Source organism: Felis catus, chromosome B1 (assembly GCF_018350175.1).
Source record: "Felis catus isolate Fca126 chromosome B1, F.catus_Fca126_mat1.0, whole genome shotgun sequence".
Classification (NCBI taxonomy): Eukaryota; Metazoa; Chordata; class Mammalia; order Carnivora; family Felidae; genus Felis; species Felis catus.
This window is the reverse complement of record NC_058371.1, coordinates 55,452,997-55,478,973: the sequence shown is the minus strand read 5'-3', so window position 1 is coordinate 55,478,973 and position 25,977 is coordinate 55,452,997. Positions and strand designations below refer to the sequence as shown.

Here is a 25,977-nt window from a genome sequence, read left to right as displayed (position 1 = left end):
GTTACAAGAGCCAGTGTCGATAATCATCTACGTCTCTGAAACTATAAAGGATTGGCCCCCCCTCAGTGCAATAGTTATCTAAGCCCACAATTCTTTTTTTATTTTTCCAGTGATTGAGGTGAAAGTGAAACACTAGTAAGTGTGTAGTAGATTGTGGAAACCCAGAAAAACTTCCCATATTCCCTTCATCTGATAATAAACCCTGCCACGTTGGCCACAGAGGTGAGCTATATCCCGCTTTGTTCTATGCAAAGGGCAGGTGCTTGGTCTAAGCAAAGTGAATCAAATTCTTTTCCTGGTATTGACATAGGAACATTGTAAGAAAGAATCTTTCTATATCTTAGGATTGCTAGATAAAATACAGAATGCTTGGCTAAATTCAAAATTCAGAAAAACAACAAATAAATTGTTAATGTAAATATGTCCCAACTATTACATGATTTATATCACCAAGTTTTGAGGAGGTTTGTTACATAGCAATAGCTAATAAGGCATAGATTTGATGCTAAGAATTAATTTCTTGGGAGGTGAGTGGGGGATGGGCTAGATGGGTGATGGGTTAGATGGGTGATGGGTACTAAGGAGGGCACTTGTGATGAGCACTGAGTGTTGTATGTAAGTGATGAATCACTGAATTTCTACTCTTGAAACCAATATTGCTCTATATGTTAACTAACTAGAATTTAAATAACAATTTGAAAAGAAAAAAAGGAATTAATCTCTTGCTATTTTGAAAAATTGTTAATTTGAGAAATGAGCATAATTTTTTAAAATATCTATTCCAAAAACACATCTTAGAAGTTAGGAAAGAGAGTATTTGTCAAAATCAAAGGATATTTCAAACTTGCTTAAGCAAGAAAGGGATCAAAATACCTCCACATGGCTTCTCTATGTGACCTGTGCTTCCTTCTAGTCTGGTGACTGCAGCATAGGCTGAATTCCCACATGGTAACTGAGAGGTCCAAGATCAAATTATTCCAATGAACATGATAAAAGCAAGGTGGTCTCTCATAGACCACTTGGAAGTCACTGGGTATCAATTTTGCCATACAGCAGTCATAATCTTAACCAGATTCAAGGACAGAGACATATACCCCGCTTCCCAATGGGAAGAAGGTCTAAGAACTTATGTACATGTTTGAAAACTGCCATAAAGTGTGAGAGGAAGAACTGGGAACAGATACAGAGCAGGCGAGGGTGTTCTTTTTCTCTCCTGCCATATGCAGTTGGATGAAACTTCTTTGTTGATAGCTTGACCTAGAGGGGAAAATAAGATGATATTTTTTATCCAGATTTTGTGTAAATTATAGTTATAACCTTTTTGCTTAACACCCATTCACCTCAGTCCCTGGGTTTTTGTTTGTTTGTTTGTTTGTTTTCTCTGTTTTGTTTTTAAGGAATTAAGGTGGTCATTAATCAGAGGGTACATGTTAATTTATTAAAAGGTAAAGTTTTGAGATGAGGTATTAAAAATCCATGCCATTGCAGCAAGTTTTAGTTTGATATAATGATAGGAAATGAAAGCAAAACTGACTTTAAGCTGCAGTCAGTGCCTAAGAGAAAAAGCATATTTTGCGTTCCTTACTAAGATAAAGGGGTAATGTTTTCATAAAAAAAAAACAAACCTGTCAAATGTTTATTAAATCAATGAAGCAGAAAACAAGCTTTCCTGCAGCTTCATCCATGCTTGGATTTTAATAACTAGCATTTATCCCTTGAATGAAAAGTTATATTTGTATACAAGAAGAAAGTCTCCCCACTCTGCACTTGGGTTTTTTAGCTCTGAATAGTCTCCATTGCTGATGAAATAAGTCATTTGCTCTGCCATTTCATATTATTACTGAGTTCCTTCTGGTGTTGGTGTTGATGGGAGTGTAAAAGCCTGGACGAGGCAGGGAGAGCAATGAAGGGAGCATTCCAATGGTGAATGGCAGAGTATAAGGTAATATGGACCCTGGTAGATTACAACAGAGATGAGATGAGGAACTTAAGTGATGTGCGCTCATCAACATTGTGTGAGGATCTCAGAGCACATCTATGCCAAAATATGGATTTTAGGAAAGGGTGGAGGTCATGTTGGAAGACAAACAATGCAAAACACAGCGGGACTTTGGTGTTATAAATGTTATGTTAATCTGATCATTTTATTAAGTGTTATGAAATCTGATCTGTGTTTTATATAAGAGAAGCAGAGCACCTTTGCTGAGCCCAAATGGGTTCAGAAACAGACTGTGCTCTTTGGCAGTCAATACAGTAGGTGTGCAGTTGGAGGGGCTATTTATTTATTTATTCATTTATTTTACAGACAGCACACTTGCATGAGCAGGGAAGAGACAGAGGGAGAGAGGAAGAGAGAAAATCTTAAGTAGTCTCTATGCTCAGCATGGAGCCTGACACGGGGCTCAATCCCATCAACCTGGGATGATGGCCTGAGCTGAAATCAAGAGTCTGACACTCAACCAACTGAGCCACCCAGGCGCCCCATGAAGGCGCCCAGGTGAAGGTTTTTGAAGCTAAAGAAGGAGAAAAGATGTCTTAATCCATTTGGGCTGCTGTAACAAAAGACCACAGACTGAGTGGCTTATAAACAAAAGAAACTTAGTTCTCACAGCTCTGAAGGCTGGAAGTCCAAGATTAGGCTGCCAGCATGGTTGGGTTCTGGTGAAGGCTGTCTTCCAGGTTGCAGGCTGCCAATTGCTCACCGTGTTCTCACATGGCGGAAGGGTTGAGGGAGCTTTCTCTGATGCCTTTTATAAGAACACTACTAATCCCATTCATGAATACTCTGCCTTCTTGACCTAAGCACCTTGCATAGGCCCCACCTCCTAACACCATCACCTTGGGGGTTTGGTTTCGACACATGAATTTTGTGGGGGATACAAACATTCGAACCATAGCAGAAGAGTTTGAAAGCCAGAGAGGAGTGAAAAGGCAATTGAGAAAGTCTTGAGACGTTGGATTGGCATCTGCCCCCATCTAGCCTGAGAGACTGCTCAGCAAGACCTGTGGAGAGCAAGGTTAATTTCAGAAGCAGAAAGAGTTGTGCTGTCCAGACGCTTCGTGAAGCTCTGAGCATGAACTGGGTGGCTTTGGATCTCAAGGACAGGTTAGGATACATGGCACAAGGCCTAGGTTCCAGGGTAATCTTTCCCCAGGCAGCTTCATTTAAAGGAACCACAGGGTGGCTCAGTCAGTTAAGTGTCTGACTTAGGCTCACGTCATGATCTCACAGCTTGTGGGTTCGAGCCCCACGTCAGCTCAGCTGACAGCTCAGAGCCTGAAACCTGCTTTGGATTCTGTGTCTCCTTCTCTCTCTGCCCCTCCCCCACTTGTGCTCTGTCTCTCAAAAATAAATAAACATTAAAAAATTTTTAAAAATAAAATAAAATAAAGGAGCCACCAGCAGAGCATGACCACACCAGTAGAGGATCTTCCTTATGGATGGGGCTGGCGACAAGCACAACAGCAAAGTGACCCAATGCACTGGAGTAGAAAAACCAAAGGCAGACTTGCTCCTAAACACACAGTTGACATCCCCAGAGACTCCTAGCAAACCAGGGAAACCTGGTAGGCAGGAGACTAAAACCCTCTGTCAGCCAGATGGACCCAAAGACTTTTTGAAGACCACTATAATCTGATTATTAGTGTTAATATGACCTCATTTGTCCCTTCAGGCAGGGAAGGCTTGAGCTGTTTAGATCACATAAGGAGACGATTAATAGCTAAAACAATCACCATGGTCATTACACTGGTATGTAATATGAGACCAGGATTAAACTTGTGACCATTTAGAAATTAGAAATGAATGAATCCAATAAGAATTGCAGGGTAAGTATACTGAGGACATAATTCTGGGATATCAAAATCCAAAATTGCACCTTGAGCCAAGTCTCCAATCCACCACATTGTTCAAAGAGAGAAGTGGGCAGGAAGTGACTTAAGAAAATAAGCCATAACATTTACACTTTATTTCTCCCCAGACACCTTTGAAGAGATCTCCCCGGGTGTATTCTGCATTTTGAGGAGTAGGGTGCAGGTGGTCCCAGTATATCGTTTAGTGTGCACCTATTTCAAGGATAGGATGACTAGGAAATAGCAGCTGTACCCACACAGGTGAATCCATCCACCTGTTCACTGTAGGAGTGAAGAATGGTATTTTAGACCAATCACTCTGGTGCCCATTCTTGGAGGTTTTCCATTTGACCTACATAAACACACACACACACACACACACACACACACACATACACACACACACACGCACGCACCACTTTGGGTCACAGAAGAGTAGCTGAGGGACACAGCACCTTGGTCACATAAAACTAAGACTATAAAAATATTTAGCCATTCTCCTGCTATACCCAGAGAGACAGTTGTTGATGTAGCCTTTTGACATCCAGAGTTTCCATTTCATCTTGTTAGATCAGTGACAACGCTGAAGATACAGAGGCAGCAGTATTTTGAACAACTTCAGAACTACCAACTTAATTGGAACACCAAAGCCAGGCCATCACACTCTTTTTAAGGCTATAGGCCAGTTTAATGGCCTATATAATTTGTACTGACATACACAAGGTTTCTTTTTTCATCAACTTTATATCCTTCCACAGGGGAGTCTACTATGCTAAATATAAAGAAAGCAGCCAAAGTATATTCAATTTTATAAAAACCTTTTAAACCATTATGCTGTATTATATGTGTTTATGTTTGAGATAAAAACAAAATTATAGATCGTGGCACAAAATAGTACAAAATTTGTACTATGATTTATAATTTTGTTTTCCTCATTTTATCCAAAAAGCTGAAAAAGTCATAATTCTGCCACCTGCTCTTGGGTAACTAGTTGGCCCTTACTCCTTTTCTACTAATGCTTTCCTAAACATTAACACTTGCATTTGTAAATCTAGAAATACAGAATTTTTTTGAGCAAAGGCTTCTGCTGTCATTATGAGCAACTCTGAAATCCCATTATGTATTATAATATACCCTAGGGTGCTAGTGGAGATAACTTGAAAAAAATCCAAAAAATAAGCCTATGTTAAACCTTAGAAATTAGAAAATTAACCAAAATCCTGTGTCTATCAAGGGTTATTACCATTACCAGAAGCTTAATATAAATGCAAATATGTCCTCTTTTAGAGCTTGAAATTCAAGATGAGATCTGTTATCAGTTATTTAACAAACCATCCCAGAACTTAGTGACTTAAAACAGCAAACATTTTGTTTAGTCACAATGCTGAAGTTCAGAAATTGAGACTAAGCTCCACTAAATGGTTCTCCTGCTGGTCTCACCTAAGAGGGATGAACAACTCATCTTGGTTTGCCTGGGACTTTCCCAGTTTTAGCATTGACAGTCCAGCATCCCGCAAACCCATCAGTCTCAAGCAAAACAGAAGAGTTGGTCACCCTATGTCCGGGGTCACCCATGCGGCAGTAGTCTTCTGATGGCTCACCTAGAGCTAGGCAGTCTAAGATGGTCCCACTTATATATCTAGTAGTTGGTGCTGATTGTCAGTTGGACCATGTGTCTCCAACAGGCTAGTCAGGCTTCTTCATGTGGTAGCAGGCTTCTTGAAGATGTAGGAAAGAGGCCAAGCCCCAGTGGACAAGGCCTCTGCTTGCACTTCATTTGTTGATGTTAGCTAAACCAAGTCACATGGCCGACTAAGTCAATGGCAATGTACCACACAAGGGCATGGGTACAGGAACCCATGATCCGTACAGTTCAGCATAAGGCCATTTAGTATTCAAATTTAACAAATCCTCATTTTGCGTGCTGTGTTACTTTCAGAGTCTATCTTCTACTTGGTAAGGAAAAGAGCTCCTCGTTCCTAAGATACAGTCCAAATAACTACTGCCTCTCAGAAAGAAAAGCAGAAAATCTCTGTTGCTTTTTTTGCTGCTGCTGCCATTTGTTCCTGTTCAAAGAAAAAAAAATTTTTTTTAAGTCCTGAAGTCTAGCTCAGCCTAATGGAAGCAGTAAGAAATGCAACGATGCTAAGGCATAGAGGCAGTCACGGAGGACTTCCTCAGACGGCAGAGTGCAGAGGGGAAACTTCAGCTTATGGCACTCTACTAGCCTAAGCCTGGGCACCAAATGTTAAACTTCTTTACTTACACAATTCTTTCAGCTTTGCACATATCAGAGCTATTTCTGCCATTATACATACATAGTCCCAAGGTGCATGAGTTAGGAGAAAACATAGCTTTCTATGACTGGAATCAAATATTCCTTCCATTTCTGCATCCAGCTCTTTCCAAGAGGACCTCTTTCTCCCAGCCCAGGACCTACTTCATTTTTTGTCCCTAGACTGACCACCTCCCTGTGTAACAGAAAGGTGACATTCCTCCCTCATCCTTATGGTCCCCATTACACAAATAAAGGCAAGGAAATTACACCAAAAAAGTAAGTTTTTAAAGATACGTTATACAGATGAATTTATCAGTAGTTATTTAAGGACTCTTTTCAAAATCCTAATTAAGCGGTGATTTAATACTTAAAAGAAAAAATTGTTAGAAAAAAATTATGTTTTAATCTGCAATATTGTTTTACTCAACAACTGAATTCGAGCTGAAAATAATTATATTTCAGCTGTAATTGTTCTGTAATTGTTGAGTCATGGGCCAGCTAAAAATTTTGAGTTACATAATTGAAAATTATGTGGTTCATCTCTATGCTGATTGACTTGGCTTGATTGGGTCCAGAGGGAAATTGTGCCATTTCATTTCTGATCAAATTCAGACTGCAACCCACATGTCCAGAATTCTCACTGCAGCCATGGAAATGAATGGAAATTGAGAGCCAGTTTATTTTCTGAGGCCAAATGGAAGAACTCCTTTTGATTTCTGGACCTAAGTTTTAATTGCTAGTGAATTTTAAAAATAACTTTTTATGCATGTTTATCTTTCAATGTAATGGGTTTTTTTTATTAGTAGACCCCCAAAGGATACATGAGATGTATTAAAATTCAAGATAACCCCTTTTGTCTGAAAATAGGAGAAAGTAGGCAACAAATATGCAAAAAGTGTATTAAAACCCTACCACATTTTTCACATATGGGGAAAGAGTCAATATGTGAAATGGAGAACAGGAACATCAACAACTCGTTAGAATGCAGTGAGAATCAGAGAGTGAGGCCACAAGCATTAAGAACTACATCCTGGTTTAGTGAAAACAACCAACTGTACACTTGGAAATATGCATTTGCAAGTGAAAACATGGAGATTTTTTTCATTTGTGCCAAATAAAGAATGGTTCGAGTATACTTTTATATTATAGCCTCATAAATTTAAACTCAGCAAATTTTGGAATACAAAAATGGATGTAGAAAAGTAAACTAGTCTACCATAGGTAAAAAGGAAACATACCTATTATCCGGTTCAATAGCCTTAACATAAAATAGAAAATTGATTTCTATTAAACATTCAAAAGTTATATTTTCATAACCTGAAGAATAAAGAATGTGCAACAGGAACATGTTCCTTCATGATTATGTTAATTTCAAAAGATGTTTCTGTGTTTTTTGCTTTAAGTTTACTTATTTATTTTAAGAGAGAGAGAGAGCATTCACAGGCCCGGGGAAGGGGCAGAGAGAGAGAGAGAGAGAGAGAGAATCCCAAGCACGCTCTGCACTGCCAGGGCAGAGCCCAAGACAGGTCTTGAAGTCACAAACCGTGAGATCATGACCTGAGCCCAAATCAAAAGCCAAAAGCTTAATCAACTAAGCCACTCAAGCACCGGACAGGTGTGGTTTTTAATAGCAAAAGTTAAGACCTGATTTATGAGTAACACTCATAAAGTAAGTACATTAATATGTTAAAAGTTGCATGAGATAAAACCACATTAGAACAGGCCTACAGTGTGTTAACATACGAGGGGAACAAAACCAGCATGAATATTTTGTAAGAAATCAAGGAACATGAGGGGCACCTGGGTGGCTCAGTCGGTTAAACGTCAGACTTGGCTCAGGTCATGATCTCGTGGTTCGTGGTTTCCAGCCCTGCGTCGGGCTCTGTGCTTGACAGCTCGGAGCCTGGAGCCTGCTTCGGATTCTGTGTCTCCCTCTCTCTCTGCTCCTCCCCTGCTCGTGCTCTGTCTCTCTCTCAAAAATAAATAAACATTAAAAAAAAAATCAAGGAACGTGAAGATAAACAAATGAAAAATTGTGAGAAACAGGACCAGTGGGGAGAGTTTCAAGTAATTAGCACTATATTTAACATGGAAAACAGAAAGCATAAGAACATGCTGAAAATAATGAACTTCCCTTCTTCATTTCTTCAGAGGAGAAAATAATGTTGACACCTGAAAATATTTTACCTTTAATCTGTGAGGAGCACAACTTTCTTGACCTCAGCGCAACATCTCCCATTAGTTAACTCATATTTGCATGGTGGCATATGAGTTCCTGTCCACAAACTCACTGGAACGTAATAGATTACAATACTACATTTTCCTCAGAGCCATGTAACTCCCACTCTGCGTCCCCTTCACAAAACTAGTAGAAAATTCATTCTCTCTTCTCATGCAAGTTCCCCTGTTTTCAGGGAGGGCAATGGTTCTAGAATCTTATTTAAGCCAAATTGTCAGAGTCGTCCTTCTGATCATAACTGTCCGTTCACAGGTTTGCCACCAAGATCCATTCGGCCCAAGCCACTTGGTTCCTTCAAATCAGCAGTTCTGCTAATTTCGTGCAAATCCCAGCTCATGGGGTATAACTGCCGTATGTGTTCCACCCGGGAGGTCTTGTCATCTCCCAAGGCACCTTCACAGTACAGGAGGTTGCCTCTGTCACTGCAGAACTTGACAGATTCTGCCTCCCACTTCCCTCTCTGGGATCTCTTCAGCCTGCTTAGATTCTCTTAAAAATACAAGGGTTCTTATCTTTTAGCAGCTGCCTCTTTCCAAGCCCCCAGAGCACGAAGGCTGCTGTCCTGGCTTGCTCTGGGCTTGAAATGAGAAGGGTGATCAAAGAGGAAGGACAAATACTGACTTATTTATCAATGATTTCTTGTGTTTCACTACTATGTGGGAATTTTTAGCACCTACTCTGTGTAGGCACTGGGTACTCTGTGTGTATCCTCCCCCCATGCTCCAGCTTCAGCAGGACTGGCCTTCTTCCATTTCTTATTATTATGCTCCCTCCTACCACAGGGCCTTTGTATACCATATTCCTTTGTCAAAACCATCCCTTACCTCCTTTCTTTCCATTTCTTTTTTGAAATCATTTATCCTGAGAAACTTTTCAACAGTTCCTCTCCAAATATTGTCCTCATAATGACATGTCCCTAGCAAGTGTTATCTGTAGCCTGGAATATGCTACTTTATGATGGATCTGTAATTTCTCAGTAGGATTGCTACTTTTCTCTACCTTTTATTTTATTAGGTCTTAAATCATTGGCCTTGGGCTGGTATAGAATGTGAGCTAGAGCTTCAGGTTAAGACACAACTTAATGTGAACTTTTAACTTCCAGGCATGAGAAAGTAAATAAATTTGTACACTTTCACTCTTTATGGCCAACCAGGATATATAATTCCAGAAATATATATATATATATACGCACAATGGAATGATGGGCAGATGTTTAAAAAATAGACCAAGGAAAGTCTTTTCAATATAGCATGATCATTAAATGTATTAGCTAACTTTTAAAAATTAGGTGAATTTTTAAAATTAAGTAAAAAGCACACTGTTTGTAGGGTGCAATCATTTGTATAGGAAAGGAAGGAAAAAATGATATAGTTGTACCTCCTTAGATGAGCGTAAAATATCTCTGGAAGGACATCCAGGAAACAATAGTGGTTGTTTGTGATGAGAAAAATAGAGTGGCAGGAGATAGATGTAGGAGCAAGAATGTTTATAAATATGTGAATGTATTATCTATTCAAAATAATTAAATGAATATTTTTAAATGTTTTAAAATAAAAATTAATGGATAGATAATCAGATTTTCACAGTGGGACAAGATAGAGTAATATGGGTTAGATTGACCCGTCCACCTAAAAAGGCATAAAATACATGAAACAGTGATTTTTAAGATGCTCAATTACAGAACTGTAATTACAGAACGGAAATTACAGAATTTTCAACCTGGCAGTGAAGGACAGTGATCCCTGAGAGATGGAAAATAATAAAGGGAGGTCTATGATTGCCCCTGCTTCCCAACTGGAGAGTTTTTAGGTTATGGTATAAGGAAGGCGAACCCGGGTAGGGCTCAGCCTAAGTTGGTAGAGAGCTGGGAATTTGGGGAAAATGGGCCAACTGGAATGTCAAGGGCAGAACACCATGAGAAGAGAGCTACACAGAGAGCTCTAGAGTTCTACAGATCTGTACCCTTTGAACATTCAGCAGAGTAATGACAGGAACATGTGTGTGAAGGAACTACCCAAGACTGGGCAAAAGAACATTCAAAAGAGAAATAACAGTGCCCAGAACAAGCAGAAGTCTGAGAATAGTGTCTGTTTTCACCATCCAGACTGAAAAGTTTGGTAATTTGTAGGACATTCAGTAGAGCACACAGAAGGTCTTGTCTTAAAAGTAGTGAATAATTTGTCCTATATTATGCACTGCTCCAGTCCTGCCTAATAAATTGTAAGAACAAAACCCAAGAGGGTTAAACTATTTCCAAATAATGTAACTGCACCCAAGAACAAAATGTTTAAAAGAATACCAAAATACCCAACACCCCAAAATGTAAAAGTTTTAGAACCCAAAGAAAAAATTACCAGCCATTCAAAGAAGTACCAGTATATGTCCCATAATGAGTAAATAATTCAGTCAATGGAAACTAACAACTGAGAGTCAACAGACAGGACATTAAGACCGTAACTATAATTCTACATGTTCAGAAAGTTAAGCAGAGACATGTAAGGTATAAAAAGACCAAAATAAAAATCCTAAAGGTGAGGAAAAAAGTGTAAGATTAAAAATGCTTTAGATGGGATTATAAGCAAATTAGACATTACAAAAAAATTAATAAACTGGAAGATATAGCAATAGGAAATATCCAAAATTGAAACACAAAAAGAGAAGTTATGGAAATGAACAAAATATAAAATCCGAGTCTCTGGAAGATATGGACAAAAAGTAGGAACAGAAAGAATACTGGAGGAAATAATGCTCAAGAATTGTCCATATTTCATGAAAACTATACATGCAGATCCAAGAAACTCAAGTAATCCCAAGCACAAGTAACATTACCAAGAAAACTCTATAGCTATAGCATGTGTCATGTCATAATAAAATAGCTCAATCCTATGACATAGAGCAGCTCTTAGACAGGCAAACAAACAAAAAAGCCCACACGACCCAAAAAACACCAACTTATTGTGTACAGAGAAACAAAGATAAAAATAACATATTTCTTACAGAAAACAATGCAAATGAGAAGAGAATGAGCAACATCTTTAGAGGATTGAGAGAAAAAAAGCTGTTAACCTAGTGTTCTATAGCCAACAAAAGTATCTTTAAAAATGCAGATGAGGAGCACCTGGATGGTTCAGTCTTTTAAGAGTCAGACTTCAGCTCAGGTCATGATCCCATGGTTCAGGAGTTTGAGCCCCGTGTAGGGTTCTGTGCGGACAGCTCAGATTCAGAGCCTGCTTCAGATTCTGTGCTGCCTTCTCTCTCTGCCCCTCCCCTCATGCTCTGTCTCTGTCTCTCTCCCTGTCTCTCTGCCCCTTCCCTGCTCTCGCTCTGTCTCTCTCTCTCAAAAATAAATTTAAAACATGCAGATGACAAGATGTTTTCATAAATGCAAAAGATCAAACTCCCACTACAAGAAATGTTAAAGGAAGTCTTTTAGGCAGAAAGATACAAGGCAAAAAGATACAAGGCAGAAAGATACAAGGCTGGAAATACGGGTCCATACAAAAGAATTAAGGAAACAAAAATGGTATTCATAATATAAGTTCATATATGTGAAAGTTTATTTTTAAATCTTTTTAAAAGACAATACTTAAAATAATAATGATGTAATGGGGGATTTATAGCATATGGGAAAGTAAAATGTATGACAACAGAGTACAAAGGTTAAGGGAAGAGACATAAACGCATTCTACGAAAAGATTTCTATCATATATGTGCACTGGTACAGTATCGCTGAAAGCTAAACCGTGATCAAAAATAAACACATATGATATAAACCCTACAGCAACTACAAAGTAAAAAAAAAAAAATCACACAGAGTTTTTGTTAAGTCAGAAAGGATAGTGAGTGGAATCATGAAAAATATTCAATGACTCAAAAGATGGAAAAGGAAATAATAAATGGGACAAATAGAAAACAAAGAAGCTGATAGATTTAAGCTTAACCACATGAATAATCATATTAAAAGTAAATAATCTAAAAAAAAAAAAAAACTAAGTGATCTAAATAGCCCAGTTAGAAGACAGAGATTGTAAAACAGCAAGGTGCAATTGTGTGCTGCCAACAACAACGACGACAACAAAATCTTTTTTTTTTTTTAATTTTTTTTTTCAACGTTTATTTATTTTTGGGACAGAGAGAGACAGAGCATGAACAGGGGAGGGGCAGAGAGAGAGGGAGACACAGAATCGGAAACAGGCTCCAGGCTCTGAGCCATCAGCCCAGAGCCTGACGCGGGGCTCGAACTCACAGACCGTGAGATCGTGACCTGGCTGAAGTCGGACGCTTAACCGACTGCGCCACCCAGGCGCCCCAAAATCTTAAATATAAAGACACAAATAGTTTTAAAAATAGAATAAAAAGATATAAAAGTTATAAATAAATATTACTGTTTAGATAGTATAAATCTAAAGGAAGCTGAAGTGTTAACATCAAGACAAAATAGATGTCAAAGCAAAGAATATTAGCAGAGATTATTAAAGTCATTTCATAACAAGATTAAAGTTAACTCATCAAGAGTACAGAAAAATCTTAGACATTTATGCCCTTATTAACAGAGCTACAAAATACATGAAGCGAAAAACTGATAGAACATTGTGAAGAAATAAACAAATTCAAAACTATAGTCATAGATTGCAATACCCCCCTCTCAGTAACTAATGGAACAAGGAAACAGAAAATCAGTAAAAATATACACGACTTGAATAACACTACCAACCAACTTTACCTAATAAATGTGTATAGACCCCTCTACTCAACAGCAACATAATATGCATCCTTGTCAAATACACATGGAGCATTTACCAAGATAAGCCATATTCTGAGCCTTTAAAAAGTCTGAATAAATTTGGAAGGATTCAAGTCATACAAAGTATCTTATCTGACCACAATGAAATTAAATTAGAATCAATAACAAAAAAAATGCCAAAAAATCCCGAAATATTTGGAAACTAAATTACACATGTGTATATAAGAAATAGGTCAAAGAAAGAAAACAAAAGAGAAATTAGGAAGTATTTTTAACATAATGAAAATGAGAACACTGCATATTTTTGGGGGGGATTTTTTGTGGGATTCTGCTACACGAGTACTTAGGTGAGATTTATAGCACTAAATACCTATATTAGAAAAAAGAAAAGCTCTCAGGTCAATGATCTTAACTTTTACCTTAAGGAATGAGAAAAAGAAGAGATAATTAAACACAAAGTAAGTAAAAGATTAAAACAATAAGAACTAAAAAGAAATCAATAAAATATAAGTGAAAACAACAGAGAAAAATCAATGAAACCAAAAGCTGGTTCTTTAAGCAGATCAATAAAATTGGTAAACCTCTAGGCAGACTGACAAGGCAGATGAGAGAAGGGACACAAATATGCTCAACAGCATTAATCACCATGGAAATGCAAAACAAAACCACACTGAGATACCATGCTATCCCAATCATAATGACTGAACTTCAAAGACTGCCCATATGAAGTATCGGTAAGAAGGCATAGCAACTGGAACTCAAACACTACTGTTGGGAATATAAAAGGGTACAACCACTTCGGAAAAGTGACCGTTTCTTTGAAAGTTAAATATGCCCACCAGATGATCTAGTTATTCCACTCCTAGGCATCTCCTCCAGAGAGAAATGAAAGCCTATATCCTATACACAAAGATTAGTAAACAAAATTCATAGCAGCTTTGTTTATAACAGCTCAAAACTGGACACAACCCAAATGTCCATCAGTAAGTGAATGAATAATCAAACTGTGGTATATTTGTGCAAATGGAATAATATCAGCAATAAAAAAAAAGTGGTGAACTATTAATACATGCTAAACATAGGTGAATCTAAAAATAATGATACCAAATAAAAGAAGCCAGGCCCAGAAAAAGAATACAAATTTTATGATTACATGTATATTAGATTCTAGCAACTGCAAACTAAACTATAGTAACAGTAGATCAGTGATGGCCTAGACAAAAAGAATGACAAGGTCAGAAGGGAGGAATTACAAGAAAATTTGGAAGGAAGGCTAATAGGTTCATAATCTTGAATGTAGTTATAGCTGCACAGGTGTCTAAGTCAAAACTTATCAAACTGTAGACTTAAAATACATGCAATATTCTGTATCTCAACTATATTTCAATTAAGCTGTTAAAAATTCAAAGCTAATTAAAAGATTAATGGACAACTGTGAGTAAATACATACATAAATGAAAAGTTGGTTTCTTACCAGTCATTCACACTAATGAAGATAGAAGACATTAATTTATTTGGAGCTTGGTAAAAACATCAATGAAGGCAAAAAGGATCCATTTGAATCTACTTTATTATATCTAAAATTAATAGAATTTTAGAATTTAGATATTCTAAATAAAATGTACCTAGCATACACTACATGGTTTTTTTTTTTTAAGAAAACAAGATGCTGTGTTTCCGACGAATTACAATACATGCATACAAACAAAAAAGCAACATAGGACTTTCCCTTGCTAGTATCTATAATTCCAGATCTAGGAGAATTCTAGTTTTGAGGTTCATTCTGCCCAGTGTAAATTTTGATGCCCTTTGGTCTCCTATTTTACACAATCAAATGAGAATATATTTGTTTGACTTGAGGTGTTTTCTATTTGTGGTTCAGTTGGAATAGGATTGAGAATTTCTGGTCACTTATGCCCAAGCTCTGCAGAAGCGGAGTTACACTGGTGGCGAGTTCACGGGGGAACTGCACTCGGTACATGTTACGGTCCTCATTTTATCCAGTTGTAATTCCGCTCTGAAATTCGGTGCATGGAAAATGGAAAAAGATTAGGCTGCTGGAGAGAGGGATAAAGTAGGTTACATCTGGTTCTAGGATATTTCTTTCAAACAAAATAAAAAATTGCATGAGATGCCTTGTGTTATTTTTCTTAATCCTGCTCACTTTCCTGGGTAGAATAATAAATCCCCTTTCCTGCCTTGCCATCTTTCTAGCCACATAGAGGCTACACATTAAAAAATACTCTTAAGCTGAAGTAATCAGGCCAAATACCATTTTCACATACAAAGCCTTTGAAATATAGAACACGCAAATTCAAGTTGATGTTGTTGGAGTGCCTCAAAAAACATTACCAAGAGCAGGCCTTCAGTTGATGTGTCTCATGTGTTTATACATATTTTAAAATGTGTATCTTCAACATTTAATGCCTTGTACTCTTATGTATAAATATCCTTTGTGTCAAAAATTTTTCAAAACTATCACAAAAACTACATTGGAAATGTGGTTTTTTTTTTAATTTTTTTAAATGTTTTTATTTATTTTTGAGACAGAGAGAGACAGAGCATGAGCAGGGGAGGGGCAGAGAGAGAGGGAGACACAGGATCCGAAGCAGGCTCCAGGCTCTGAGCTGTCAGCACAGAGGCCAATGTGGGGCTCAAATTCACGGACTGTGAGATCATGACCTGAGCTGAAGTCGGTTGCTTAACTGACTGAGCCACCCAGGCACCCCTGGAAATGTGGTTTTTTACAGATTTGCTTTGTCTGTCTGCATAGGGACATTCTCTGAGTGTTTCCTATCCACCTTTATGTACTTGTCTCTCTTTGCCCCCAAACACTGAAACAGAAACAGAGCTGCAGTAAAGAACTCAAAGGCTTTGAAATCAAAGGACCTGGCCCAGCCCCAGAACCACCACTAACTTCAGGCTTGCATTGCTGCTCCTTACCTCTCTCTGCCTGTTTCTTTAAAACAATACATGAGAATGATATTCACAGGATTGTAGCGAGGATTAGTTCAAAGGAATTGGGTAAAACTTTTAGCCAAGAGCCCAGCAGGTATTGAGGACTCAAAAGAAAAAAAAAAAACAAAAAAAAAACAAAAAAAAACTAGCTCTACCTTTAAACTGCAAAAAGTTTAGGACAGGACCCATAACTATGAATGATCTCATCACATAGCAACGGGACTACTGTGTGCCCTAACAGGAATAGAATACTTGAAAATTATTACTTGAGCAAAAGGAATATTTCTTTGAAAGGCAGAGAAAGCCTAAAAAGAATAATATAATTAAAATGAAAAGACCTAGGGGCGCCTGGGTGGCGCAGTCGGTTAAGCGTCCGACTTCAGCTCAGGTCACGTTCTCGCGGTCCGTGAGTTCGAGCCCCGCGTGGGGCTCTGGGCTGATGGCTCAGAGCCTGGAGCCTGCTTCCGATTCTGTGTCTCCTTCTCTGTCTGCCCCTCCCCCCTTCATGCTCTGTCTCTCTCTGTCTCAAAAATAAAAAAAAAAAAAAAAAAACGTTTAAAAAAAAAAAGACCTAGTTTATTTTTTAAAGTTTGCCTGCTTCTTTGTTTGTTTGTTTAAGTAAATTATTTATTTGTTGAGGCAGGGCTCAATCTCATGAGCCGCAAGATCATGACCTGAACCAAAATCAAGAGTCAGATGCTTAACCCAAGCATCCCAAAAAAACCTAGTTTAAATTCCACCTTTGGCATCTTAATTAAATAACTAATTCTGGTTGATTTGTTTATTCTACTAATCATCTCATAGTCTGTAAAAGGGACATGACCTGTTAATGGTAAATTCTTGGTGAATACATACTGAGAGATTGAATCTCAGATATTGTCTATGACAGTGTTTTCTATACGTTTATCTGACAGTACAAGATTCCTTTCATTTAAGGAAAAGACATAAAATTAAGTGATATTTCTCTATATATCATTCACTAGCAGTCATGTATTTCCCTCTAATGATAAATATATGGAGCAAATGTGGCTCTACAGGACATTAATTGCATTAGAGCCCGAAGTGCAAAATTTAAAGCTCATGAGGATTCCAAGAGCAATTAGAGACCCAATGAGAACCCTAGATCCATTGACAGAAAACCAGGGCTGAAAAGCACCATGCATTTGACTTCTGAAACATTATCTTGAAGTTTGTTTTTATTTTTTTCCAAGCAAATATTCCTAGTCCTTTAAAGATTTTTTTTTTTTTTATTTCATAGGTCTCCCGTTATGGCTGGAGGTCTCTTTGCTGTGGATCGAAAGTGGTTTTGGGAGTTGGGTGGCTATGACCCAGGTTTAGAAATCTGGGGAGGAGAACAATATGAAATCTCTTTTAAGGTAAGTTACCAAGACCCTCTTCGCACTATGTCTACATCATTTCAATGATTCCCATAAAGAGTCATCATTCTGTTTCGTGACCTATATTGTGAGATAACAACGAAAATAGATATGTCACCTTTCCAAGCCAGCTTTGGGATGAGAGAGCTGCTTCCCTCTGATGTTTCAGTGAGATGTAACCATGCCATGAAAGAAATCATTCAAAATCCCGTTTGCAGGCGGGAGACTTGGTGTGCCAACAGACCTGCTGCTCCACCAACAAAGCATCCCTTCCACAGAACACACAGAGTGAAGCATTGAAACAAAAGAAATTGGATTATTGGAATTTTCTCCCTTTGTATTTATTTTAGAAATAGTGGTTCATATTTTGATCATAACCGGTTATTCCAAAATTTCAGTTAACAGAAGAGTAACTTAAAACTATGAATAACAAATGAAGGCTCTTCTTCATAGAATTCCATAATAGGTGAATGTTTTTACTTATTTCTCTCTGAAACTGCCGAGGTCTCTACTTGCTTCGGCCATAAACGCCCAGCAAAATTATATACTTTATAACATACATACATGTTACATACATCATGTGTACATACATATGACAGAATGCAAATTTTAGGGTTTGTGAATGAAAAAAATCTGCCACAACACGTGAAGACCAGAAGAGCAAAGCAAAATAAACTGTGTGAAAGGTTGTACTCCAAACCTCCAAGATGCATTTTTTTTCCCAAAAACAGTCTCATTAAGGAAAAAAAAAAAAACTTCATTTTCTTTTTTTCTTTATGATTGTCGTTATTTATACAGAAGATGGGTTTATTTTGTAAGGTTTATCATACAGAAGTTTCTTAGTAAATAAATCATTTTTCCTAATTACTCCCATCATAAAATCAAACCAATTCTTGCTGAGAAAAAAAAATGTATACTGAATATAGTAAAAGTCAGGCTTAAGAATCCAGCCAAACTCTAAATTTATACATAGAAAGAAAATGATAAAACTGATCTTTATAAAACTGTAATGGCTATCTTCAATATGTTAACAAAAATGTTACATTGTCCTCTAAGTGTCAGAAAATAAATATCCCTAAAGAGAAACTCAGGAGGCTTCTGGACATCTAGAAGTTTCCATCTCACTCTGCTGGCAGTATTCCTTGTAAGACCGCTTAGTAAATTCGTGTTTTTCTTCACCGTCTTTCGAAGCCATCTAATTTCATAACTGAGGTACTTTTTAAAGACCTTTTTGTAGATATGTGGTATTAAGTCCTTCAAGTTGCCAATTTTGTTTGTTTGTTTCTCTGCTGTAGTAATAGCTGCACACTTATCACTGTGTATATGGCATAAGGTAGTATAATAGTTAATGATGATAGAAGCGATACCTATTCCATTTACTTAATGGTATGTGACAGATGCTGAGCTAAATGCTTTATATACATTATCCAATTTAAAGTCACATCTCTAAGAGGCTGGTGTTATTCCATTTTACAAAAAAAAAAAAAAACCTGGGGTTCCTGGGTGGCTCAGTCGGTTAAGTGACCGACTCTTGATTTCGGCTCAGGTCTTGATCTCACGGGTTTGTGAGTTCGATCCCCCCCCGTCAGCCTCCACGCTCACAGTGCAGAGCCTGCTTGGGATTCTTTCTCTCTCCCCTCCCTGCTCATGTGCGTGCATGCATGTGTGCGTACACTCTCTCCCTCTCAAAATGAATAAACTTAAAAAAAAAAACACAACTGAGACTTAATGTTTTAAAGATTTTTTTTAAATACTTATTTTGAGAGAGAGAGAGAGAGAGAGAGAGCACAAGCTGGGGAAAGGGTCAGAAAGAGAAAGAGGGAGAGAGAATCTTAGGCAGGTTCCATGCTCAGTGCAGAGCCTGATGTGGGGCTTGATCATGATCTAAGGCAAAATAGTCTGATGCTTAACTGACCGAGCCACCCAGGTGCCCCTAACATGTTAAAAACTTTAGACTACAAATTGTTTTAAGCTTTAAAGATTATGTACATTACCTAGTGCTGCTTTGGAACTGAAATACTCCATCTCTGCTTTACTGCAGGGAATACAGAACCGGTCCTACCATAGTCTTCACTGTGAACCTTTTGATTTCTATCTAGTTTCCTCTCATTGAAAAAGCGAGTATCTTCATTATAGTCAATAGCATGACAGTAAACTTACCGCTGACCCTGGCAAAATAATATTGATTATCATATATGGCTCAAAGCTAGGTACAACGTTTGCAATAATACCTTCAACTGGAAAACCGAATATTACATTTGACCCCAAGATTAAGGGGAAAAAATAGCATTGCTGTAGCTGCAACATCTTCAGAATTCAAGAGATGGGTTTTACTTTTCACTGATCAAGATTTATTTTGCTTAAATACTGTTAGTTCATGGATTCTTCAAGTTTAAAATGTTATTATGAACATTTCTATTAAGTGGGAGGTATCTGGCTCTGAATAACGAGCTGGATGATGGATAAAATTCCTATGGAAAATCTGGAGGATTTGCGTAATACACATTTGCATTCTAAATCAAAAGGCATTTTTTTTTTTTAACAAACGTAGACTTGCATCTTTCGTTTCTGTATCACTTGTATCTATCACACCTCTTCTGGGTGACCTGAGATTTTATTACCCCATTTCCTATTTTTCAGTTATCTGTCATTCTGAAGGATATAATTGGAATGCAGCCCTGTCGTCTTTGTCTAGAAACCATGGCAACAGCACTGGAAGTTCAGGACTAAATTGCCCCAGGTTGCTTGGTTGGAATGACAGATTCTTTGGCAACAGCTATTTCTTACAGGGTCCCATTTCATACATATCCCTTCATTCTTCTTGCTATTGTGTGCTGACCTTGGGGTTCCTGTCCCTCCCTATTAGTAATTGTAACATGAGGGGGACAAACTTAAACAGGCTTTGGTAGAATTTGCATTGAAGCAAGGAGAATTTTCTCCATGGGAAAGGAATCAAAAGAATTATACACACATAGCTCTGAGAAATGGTATTAAAAAGAAAAGAAAACCAAACATTTGCATTATGTTTAATTTTGCAGGGTAAAGCACTGTAAGATTTACACTGGGCAGCACTTGAAATTCAGGAAGTATGTATGGATCACTAAGAGTTTACTTGTCTATCTCACATTGTAATAAAGAAATTATTTTAAGTGTAGATTCAAATGCTCTGATTCAAAAGATTTCTATCTATGGTCATCATCAGGCATCATTGCTTGCTGTTTGCTCCTTAACCAAAGAGTCGTTTCACCACAGTTTATGACAAGGCTCTATCACTAAATAAACTATTTCTAGAAAATCCTGCTTCATATTAAGGGCTTGGTTTCTGGTCAAACAGCCTCTGGTTAAGAGTGCTCCTCAATTTTCTTTCTCTGTAAATCTCCTTCCTTTTTCTAACATCTGAGTAGATCAGTGGATTTCATCCCATAACAGAAAAGCCAACACAAGTGTAATTTTCAGGAGGCAGTTGAGGAAAAGAGCTTTCTGGGGAAATGATCTGTCTGCCTAGTCTTCAGTCTCTTTCACAATGAATCTGAACTCCTGCATGGCCCAGAATTATCCAGCCGTCTTTCAAATGTTGCTAGGTTAGCCAGCTGCTAGGGAGGGGAAAGTGGCAGTCAGTCATTCAACAAGCTTTTATTGGGCATCTAATTCATTCCAGGACTAGCTCCAGGTACTCAACTTGGAATCACACCTGGAAACAAAGAGGAAACCACAACAGACAGCACAGTGTGGCATAAAAGAGATAACCCACACCTTTAAATGCCGTCAACCATTTAAGTTATTGAAATAATAGTAAACCATTATGACTCTCTGATTTTTCAGAGTGCATTTTTACATCCATTCCCCAAAGATCAAAGTCCAAATGTTAGCATTTCCAAAAGATATGTCCTTTGATTCCGGAAAACTCTTTCCAGAAAATAAAACTGAGCAGCACACACCAAGTAGGCACCCACAAGAAATTTAGGCTCCATTTCACCCATTCTCTGGCATGAGATCTAATGCTTAGAACCAGGTAGGAGAGCATTCAATTTGGGTTGGGCTGCCCTTTTCCACCCCCAGGGGCTTATCAACATGGTCCCACATGGACCCAGTATTTCCTGGGCATCTAGAGTATGGCATGAGCCCTTGGCCACGAGCCTCAGCTATGCAGAAACATGCAAGCCTCCAGATGAGATGACTACGGCTACCCTACATCCGAGAATGAATCTGACAAACCCGGGAACCCCTACGACCTTTTCAAAACCTCTCTTAAGGGACAACATGCCACAGAATCACGTTTGTTATGTACTGTCATCCCTCCTATGTGTTGAGTGTAAGATTCAGGCATTTAGGGATATCATTCGTCTCATAACCTTTCAGCTCTTTTCAGTCCTGAATTCATTCAACAGATATTTATTTATTAATTATAATGTGCCACCTCTGGGCTAAACTCTTGAGATGCAAAGATAAATGCGAGAAGATTCTCATTCCGGTGGAGCTTACTTTCCAGTAGCAGCCTAGAGAATTAACTCAACACAATTACTCATCATCAGTATTATTTGGAATATATTTTATTTCCATATCACAGTAATAATTCGGGACATATGCAATAGCCTGTTTGCTAGCCTCCTGTGCTATATTCTTTCTCCTCTTTCAACCTATATCCACATTCTTTTATTCCCCAAGTTGCTTTATTTGCCTCTCCTAAAAATTCAGTTCTCCTAATTACCACACAAATCAAATGAATGTTCTGAATCATAAGCCATGAGAGTTTTCATCAATTATCTGCCTCACCTGTCTGAATCTACACAGTAAACCAACTTAACTAGTGATTTTCTTTCCTTTCCAGAAGATAGAAACTCATACTTCCATTTCTACCCCTATTTATTACAGAGATTTTAACTAACCAGTCAGACTTTAGTCTGTTCCTGAGATGTTAGCTTGTTCTCTCTACAAATATTAATCAGCAACCTCCACCATGAGTCTATGTACCATGCAAGCTAGACTCTGCAGAAAAAGACAAAGGTGGCCCAGTAGAAGTCCTTGGATCAGGTACAACTTAGATGAGTATTTCTTCCATGAAAAATATCAAAGCAGGAAAGCACAAACAACTACATTTAAAATTCCCTCTAGGGGCACCTGGGCGGCTCAGATGGTTAAGGGTCCAACTTTGGCTTAGGCCATGAGTTTGTAGGTTCAAGCCCCACATCAGGCTCCATGCTGGCATTGCAGAGCCTCCTTGGGATTCTTGCTCTCTCCTCTCTCTCTGTCCCTCCCCTGTTGGTGCTTTCTCTCTCTCTCAAAATAAATAAATAAACTTAAAAAAAACTCATAAGAATTCCCTCTAAAGTAAAACATATAAATGTATATTTATTTGCCAGGCTTCTAATGCAAGAGAGACCAAGCTTTTCCTTCTGCATTTGGGTGCATAGATTGGAGTAAAAGTAGAGATCCAAGAACCATACCCATACTGCATTTGCTGTGAGTTCCAGTTTGGTTTCTTTCCAGTGGAATGAGAACTTAAAGACACTTGGAAGCTATCTTAATATGGTAACAGAATCCTTTCAAATTTTTCATGATTTTGCCCAATCTTTTATTGTTACTTTGTCCATACCTTATATGACAGCAAATTTTTTAAATAACAACTCAATCCTTTCAAACTCCTCAAATGAGTTTTGGCATGAACAACAATTCTTTCTGTTTTCATAGCCTTATTTCATCAGTCTAAGTGGTATTTAATGAAATTACGCAATTACAATTTTTTTTCAACTAGCATAGTCATATTTGGGAAGAAAGGCACTGCCCTGTAGGTAAGCATGTAAGCTCACTATTGGGAGCAAGGGATTCCAGGTGTATTCAGCGTAACCCCTATTCCATGCAGCTTCGCCATAATAGGAACACCATTTAATATGTTTGCAGAAGGAATGGAGATTGAAGGTTAATACGTTGAATTGATTGAACAAATACTCAGTCCTTGCTGTCAAAAACTTTCAGTCTAATAAGAGAAAAGCTCATGCAACAGAGGTAGGTGTGTCTCTACCTTTGTCCAGAGGTAACTTGCTCACTTATTCAGTTCGGGTCTAAGGTGAGGCTCTTTCTTCTTGTTTTCACCTGTGCCCAGGTGCCTCCAGTTCCCTGATGTAAGGATGGCTGCCCAAGAATATTGAATGGCCAATGTATTGCAGTGATGAGTTCTTGCACTCTGTGCCCGGTTCCTACAGACCAGTGCCCTCTCCTGTTTTTTTTAGTTGTCACTTCTTTTCCCTCCCCCAGACCCAATCTTGTGGAGTCTCTGTAAAGTGGGGGGAAAAAATCAGTCCTAAAATAAGCCTCTGGGGTTTCTTTGAATCTTTGTTTCTACTTTGATGTGACTAGCAAAGAAAATCCCCCTGGAGTAAAAATAGAAAATGGAAAACACATTGAGCATAACGAAATGAATACTTCAAGTTACAATCTTGCCACACACAAATAAATATATACAGTTTAGAGTAACTACAATATGTCTGTGATTTTAATAGACAGCATCCTGGGGGGGGGGGGGGATGTGGGGTTTTTTAATCCCTTTTTGATTTGTAAAACTTTTACATGGAGCTACCTGTGCTCCAAAGTTCTGGGCATTCTGTGTTCTTCCTATGATGATAGTAACTATTACTTGGTCCCTTAACAAGAAAAAGTAATGAGTTAGCACTTATAGGTCACTGAATTTAATTTCTTATCCTACTCAATACTAATGCAAGGTAAAAATTAACTTCCATTTCATAATTACAAAAACAGACCATTGCCTAGTTAATATCAAAGCAAGAATTAGAATTCGGGTTTGCTCTAAAAACCATTAGCCTAATTTCTCTTAGCTAGAAAAATAGAAGATTTTATATCATTGGTGAAAAAAAAAAGTGGCTGCTGTCATTCTCTGAAACCACTTAAAAAAGGAAATGCAGGTTCTTCCTATCTGATTTTTATTAAATATGAGGGCTGACAATTCTTGTTAAGATTTAATGTAAAATTTAATTTTTTTCTATCTTCAAAATGCAATCATTATTCAATAAGAATTGAATATACACAATAGGGACTAATCATTGAGTATAAAACATTCAGTTCTCTACTCACACAACATGACAGCCATTAATTTAGAATTGTTATAGCTCAGTAAACCTTATATCCTAGAGCTTAACATCATTATAGAGCTTCTCAAACAAACATGAATTTTATTTATTTGTTAGACAATCAAAATTAATAGCCCTACAAAACTAGCTAAATTTAAAGTTTCCCCACATGGTATATAGCCATCCAAAAGAAAATTAAGTAAACTTACAGTTCGACAATTGAATGTTGTATAATTACAATAGATTTACAGTTTTAAAATAAAAAAGGAAGATCTTCTCTTTGAGATTACTCAAAAAAAAGGAGAACAAGAAACAGAAACAAAATACTAAGTTTATCCTTGACAAATAATCAGATATCTGACCCCCAACCACAATGCATGAGGAAGGTTATCATATGCAGCAAAAGTGAATTAAATGGTGGAGGGGAAAAAAGAGCATGGGAAGACAGAATGACCACAGCTACAAGTCTCCCTTGAAGCCAGCAGATCTCAATGTCACAAAGTAATGGGCACCTCCTAAGAGGGGTAAGATGGGGAACTGACAACATTTGTTTGAAACAAGGCAACAGGTGTGATTGCTGGTGGCCAGAGCTCCCTCAGATTGAGTTTGGCACAGAAGGGAAGCACAAATGGGAAGTTGGGGACCGTTCTAAAAGAGGTATTAGATAGACGAGCCATATTTGCGGGAAGCAGGGTGTTATTAAGGCAGAATGGAGGAAAGATACTTGATATGATGAACAGCCTTGCAGCAGCCAGTTCCTAATGGATGCTGACAAATATAGGCTAAACTAATTCAGTCACACACAAAGTCATAAAGTGAATACCTACTCTAATTGGTAAGAATTCTCCCTATTCAAAGATAAGTAATGATAATTTTTAAAGAAAACAGCACATAGAAATACTACAAGAAAAGATGAAGAAGAAGAAGAAAGGAACAGGAACAATGAAAACAGGTCACCAAAGTAATGTTGCTATACATTGTTATAAAAGTGTTTTAAATATTAATGAAGCTATTGACTCTGCAAAGCAATATTAGATGCTGAACTTTATGAGATTAGGCAAAACAACAAAAGGTAAGAGAAAGAGATGGAAAAAAACATAGCAGCAGTCAGGATTAAATGAAAAAGAAACAGAAAATCATCACCAAAATGAAGGTCCTATTGAAAGCAACACGAAGGAGAAGGGGTATGCTGAAAATACACAGAGGCAAGGAAGGTAGAGTTGAGAAAAAGGAACAAAATGGAATTAAAATCAGCAAAGTTAAAATGTAATAGAGTGAAATGATATGGAAGGGTATAGGTGCTCATATTAGTGCTCATATTAGGAAAAATGTTGAAATTATAATACCATGTATCAAAACATAGTAGATACAACCAAAGCAGTGATAAGAAGAAAAATTAGATCCTTGGGGAGCCTGGGTGGCTCAGCAAATTGAGCTTCTGACTTCAG

The 25,977-nt window shown here is 37.7% G+C and overlaps 1 protein-coding gene across 1 annotated transcript in view; it reads left to right on the top strand.

The window, feature by feature from the left end:
- GALNTL6 (polypeptide N-acetylgalactosaminyltransferase like 6) overlaps positions 1–25,977 on the top strand; it is a 1,205,642-nt gene that overhangs the window by 1,054,214 nt on the left and 125,451 nt on the right. Inside the window, exon 9 of the mRNA XM_003984859.6 lies at positions 17,330–17,447. Coding sequence (XP_003984908.1) covers positions 17,330–17,447 — 118 coding nt within the window. The remainder of the gene's footprint in view (positions 1–17,329; positions 17,448–25,977) is intronic.